Source organism: Engraulis encrasicolus, chromosome 6 (genome assembly GCF_034702125.1).
Source record: "Engraulis encrasicolus isolate BLACKSEA-1 chromosome 6, IST_EnEncr_1.0, whole genome shotgun sequence".
Classification (NCBI taxonomy): Eukaryota; Metazoa; Chordata; class Actinopteri; order Clupeiformes; family Engraulidae; genus Engraulis; species Engraulis encrasicolus.
This window is the reverse complement of record NC_085862.1, coordinates 42,188,369-42,193,368: the sequence shown is the minus strand read 5'-3', so window position 1 is coordinate 42,193,368 and position 5,000 is coordinate 42,188,369. Positions and strand designations below refer to the sequence as shown.

At 45.4% G+C, this 5,000-nt stretch overlaps 1 protein-coding gene across 2 annotated transcripts in view; it reads right to left on the bottom strand.

Moving 5' to 3' along the window:
- The window catches only part of faf1 (Fas (TNFRSF6) associated factor 1), a 104,523-nt gene that overhangs the window by 22,820 nt on the left and 76,703 nt on the right, over positions 1–5,000 (bottom strand). For both annotated transcript variants that reach the window (XM_063201683.1, XM_063201684.1), the window contains exons 14-15: positions 4,106–4,242; positions 3,744–3,832 (exon numbers count right to left, since the gene is read on the bottom strand). In XM_063201683.1, coding sequence (XP_063057753.1) covers positions 3,744–3,832; positions 4,106–4,242 — 226 coding nt within the window. The remainder of the gene's footprint in view (positions 1–3,743; positions 3,833–4,105; positions 4,243–5,000) is intronic.

The window sequence follows — 5,000 nt, the reverse complement described above, 5'->3', positions numbered from 1 at the left end:
TGTTTTTTTGTCCTATGCTTATTGCGCATATTATAATCATGAAGGTTAACTATGCAGCTCACGTGTTGAGACTGATCTGGCCAGCTGGCCATCTATGGGCAGAGTGGTGAGCAGACCATCTATGGGCAGAGTGTGTGCGTGTTGGGGGTGAAGTGTTCTGTGTGTCTGGATGATGAGACAGTTCTGGAGGTCTATGTGTTTGTAGGCCTAGACTAGCTGACCACATCATAGCCTCTTCTAAGACAACCAGACATGGTTACCGTATTGAAGTTGACATAGGTAGGTATGCACATGCACACGCACACGTTCACGCACACACACACACGTGCACACACACACGCGCGCACACACACGCGCGCACACACACACGCGCACGCACACACGCGCACGCACACACCTTGAACTTGCTTTTGGGCTGTGCAGACACCTACAAACACACCACTAACGCCTCACACTATGTAGCCAGTGTCTAACAAATTCTCAACAGAGTCATAGAGTCCATCTTCCCAAGCAGCCAGATCAGTAACACACACAGACACACCATAGACAGGAACGCAAGCCTGACACGGATACACAGACACACAAATACACACACTGACAATCACACACAGACAAGACACTCATTACTCACTTTCTAAATATAACCGCATACTTCACATAGAGTACACGTGTTCTTTAAAACTGCTGACAGCAAAAAAACAGAACACCCAAAACAAGGAGCGCAGTGACACCAATAAACCCTCCTGCTGTCTAGAGTCATGATTGGTGGAGCTGAGATCTCCCCACCTGTCTTCACAGGTGAGTGGTCGGCTGAAGAGCAAGGCGCTGTGTCAGCCACAGGATGTACTCTGGCATTCCTGCGGTTCATTAGCTTACACTGGGCCGCTGGGCTAGCCTAGCCGTGTTGCTCTCTCTCCATCCTCCCTTCCTCCGATTAGAATTTTCTGCTCACTCGGGGAGAAGTCTCGAGCCAACAACGGCTACAAACGTTTACAGGATGCGAGCCAACGCAGACGGGAGCCCTCCGGCTATGCTCTTCCTTCACCTGGGAACGTCTCGCCATACTGCGCTGCCAAAATTGTATTAGGAGCCCCAAGTGGGCTCTCTGTACCATAATTATCTGCTACATGACATGATCTGCCATCCACCTGCTATGAGGCCTCAACCCAACCTGGTCCTCGTTCCATCAACGTTCTCTCTTCAACAGACCTTCACATGCATTGGGCCACCGGAATCATTGAAACCATGAATACCAAATGCTAGTATTCAACATCTTCCCAGATGGAAAATGAAAACAGCCAAAAAAAAGTCAAAAATTTAGTGACTCATGAACTCGTCATACAGCACAATACTCCTACACTGTACAGAACAGTTATCTCAATGTTGCAAGGAATGTTGTTTTTTTGTTTTTTTTTCTGTAGCCTTTTGCACTTAATGATTTTTTTCGCCCCATCTGACAAACAGGTGAGGAATTCCGTGAGAACCTCTGCACTGTCAAAACACGAGACGGGTGCGCTCAGAGAGATGTGTACGCTTGGGCGCATAGCAGCAGTGCATATTGCCTGCCTGCCCCCCCTCGGGCTGCGGCCTGAGCGCATCATGCCTTAACAGTTCTCACCATGCTCACGAGTGTGCACAGCACAAAAGCTGCACTGAGGTGATTGCAGTGCCCACGGGCAGCACCAGCTGAGACAGCAGAAGATGCCTCATGATAAGGCCCCAGGGAACAAGGGTGGAAAACACCACACTACATTATAGTACAGCATATACAAGGGTAAGATCTGGGTGTTTGGGTGTCCCAAATAAACTAAAAAGACACTAAGAACAATAAAGCTTTGTACACCTGCAATACATTTCTATTTGTGGACCTTTACCTGCAATTGACAAATACAGTACTTGGAACACTTCACCGGCAGGTGCTCTCACAGCTCCTTGAACAGTTTTCCAGGGTTTGACTCAAATACATTCAATCTAATTGATCATTGAAGCATACTGTGCTGAAGTAATGAGCACCCAGTCTTTCATAAGTGCACAAAGGCTTTGAGAGGAGACAGTAGTGACTTCAGAGCAGACCATATTATGAGATGCTGGAAGAGCAAACAGGGTCTTTCATAGAGCAGAGAGCCTGGATGACGTTGTTTACCTACAAGGGACCAATGGCAGGAAAAAGGGGGTTTAGTCATGGTCATAGCAGGTATGTACACTGCTTTCTAATGACTGGTGACGCGTAATGGTCACTATGAAACCCCACTTAACGCGGCTACAGCTGGCACCTAAAATGCAGGATCACCCCATTTTTACCCCAATACCCATTCATTTGTCATGTCTTTACTCTTAGACATAGCCTCTACGGGTTAGGTGAAGGTCTGATCTATACAAAGCATATTAGCATGATTTTGGATTGTTTCAGCTCTACACAAAACTGAATCGCATACGTTTTGGTGTCAATTCTTGAGCAATTCAGACTGGGATGATGCATGACCTCCAGAAACTAAACAACATCTAATGAACGTCACTCTAATTGACTAATTGACGAGAGTATGAGTGGTTTCTGCTCTATTGTTTAAGAACACACTGTTGTTTCGGACAGATCTGAAAACGGCACCCGTCATAGCCCCCAGTTCATTAGCGTCAATGGAGACGCACCTGTTTCAGATGCACTCCAGTAGATGCTATTGACAGAGAGCTGGGCTCAATGGGGCCTGGCAACAATAAATGCCGCATGCGGGAAAAGAATGCAAGACTTACAATGCCATCCGTGAAACATATGCCCTGTTTAGAGGACAAACATATGTCTTTAGAAGCCAGAGAATGAGAGGGCTTTTCAAAGGGCCCAGGCGGTACAAGAATGGGCCCTCTCCATATGAGAGAGAGAGAGAGAGAGAGAGAGAGAGAGAGAGAGAGAGAGAGAGAGAGAGAGAGAGAGAGAGAGAGAGAGAGAGAGGCCCTCACTAGCGCCTAGGCTGACTAGTCACAGGATGAAAGGCACACAATCCTTTGTGTTGGTCCCAGTCGCTCCAGACCGAGTGCTTTTCAGCTCCCTTTGTGGTGTTTAGACTAGACTGGATTTGAGAGAGCAGGAGTGGCAAAGGCAACTAGTGTGTGGAGTTTGGATTGAGGCTTGCTTTGTGGACTACACACAGCAAAAGGAAAAAGGCAACTCCGAGTTGTACACTTTCTTTCTGGTCGAGGGCTTTTGTGTGTCACAGCTCTACTGTCTGAGAAGGGGGAGGGACAATGCTGTTATTTGACCTAGCTCTTTGGGGGGGGGGGTCCACAGGTAGAACCGAGACTTGTTGTTGAAGGTCTGTCTTGAAAAGGAAATGACGTTGATGCTGACGTTCCAATAGTCTTCGTTAGGAAATGTGAGGGAACTTGCCTTCTAAAATAAAGCACCAAGGAGGCCATGGTTTCCAATACTAAACGGTTATGTGTATATTTAGGATAGTGTATGTGGGGTATTTTTAATATTTTATTATTATTATTTATTGGCATTTTAGGCTATTTTTGTTTCATTTTATTTTAATTTACACAGGCAACTGTATATTATTTAGACTCATATTTAAACATTGTTTGCTCCATGCCTTCTGACCACAAGACCAATTCCCTTTAGGGCAATAAAGGTTTCTTTCATTCGTTCATCTGTTTTGATCACCTTTCCATCCATCTCCAAGATAAGCATGCTTTGCATTATGCTATCTTGTTTTGAGTTTTGAGGCAGCTCCTCAGTGCTCCTCACTCACCTCATCTTTGATGTCCTCCTGCTGCTGGGCTGTGAAGATCTCCATTGCTCCCATTAGTCTCATCATCAGCTCATCTACTGTTGTGTTGCCTTCAAACAAACAAACAAAAGCAAGCAATCATCCAATTATACACACAAACACCATTTAGTAGAGTTTAATTTGACTGTGATTGATCTGAACATTGTTCAGCTGCTTAGGAAAATTAGCACCAGCTGTCACCATTTTCTTTCACTTTCCAAGAACTGTTTTGCTACCGCATTAAGACAGATAACAGAGAAGGCCTCTCTACATTGGAAAGACAAGGCATGGAACCTGTGTAGAATCGAAAAGCGATTCCACCACATGCTTTGTCAAGCCATTACCTTGTATGACGTGTAATACTTCGTTGGATGTCCGCTTGCCCATGACGATTAGTAAAAGTGGGAACTGGTCCGTCTTGTACGTTCGAATGGTCTGTGCTACCACACTTCCAAAGTGCCGCGTGCACATTGTGAGTAGTCTGGATAAAAGGGGGGAAAAAGAGAGACAATACAAAAAAGATCAAAAAGAAGAAACAGAGAAAGACCATGAGAATGACGGACAAAAAAGCAGAGGAAGAATAACAAAAAGAGAAAGGGGGACAGAATGACAATTTGAAGAAGAAAAGAGTAGTTGAACAAGTTTATTTTTAGACTTTGAAATAATAATAAAAAAAGCACTATGACAGAATGTCTTCACAGGCCCAGGTGCAGAGAGAGGGGGGATTCATTCAACAATCATTCCTGCCTCTGACTCTGTCATGGGGATGGATGGATTGGTGGACGGGTGGATGAATGGATGGATGGATGGATGGATGGATGGATGGATGCCTGTGCGCTCACTCACCCACAAACCCTCCGAGCCCTTGCTGCATCCAACCCAGTGAGCCCCGGCAGCTCCACACTTATTAGTATTCCTCTCCAGACGCAGTGAATTTGATAGGGAAGCTGAGAGGATTTCTTATTCCATTACAAAGACAGAACTTTTTAAATTAACATTTCAAGGCAATGAAAAGGGTAGCCATAGACGGACAGAGCCTGCAGGCTCACTGTAAATGTCATAATATTAATGACTGGCCATAGACTGAATGCAAATATAGATTAGGTTTCCTCCTCCTCTGTTTTAATAAGGTGGGCTTTAATAACCAACAGCTGAAATAAAAAAAGAAGAGGGAAGCAGTGGCAGCTATGGAGCCCAAGAGGTGGCAGCGCGTGCAGGTCAGTCAGAACTGTGGAAGGT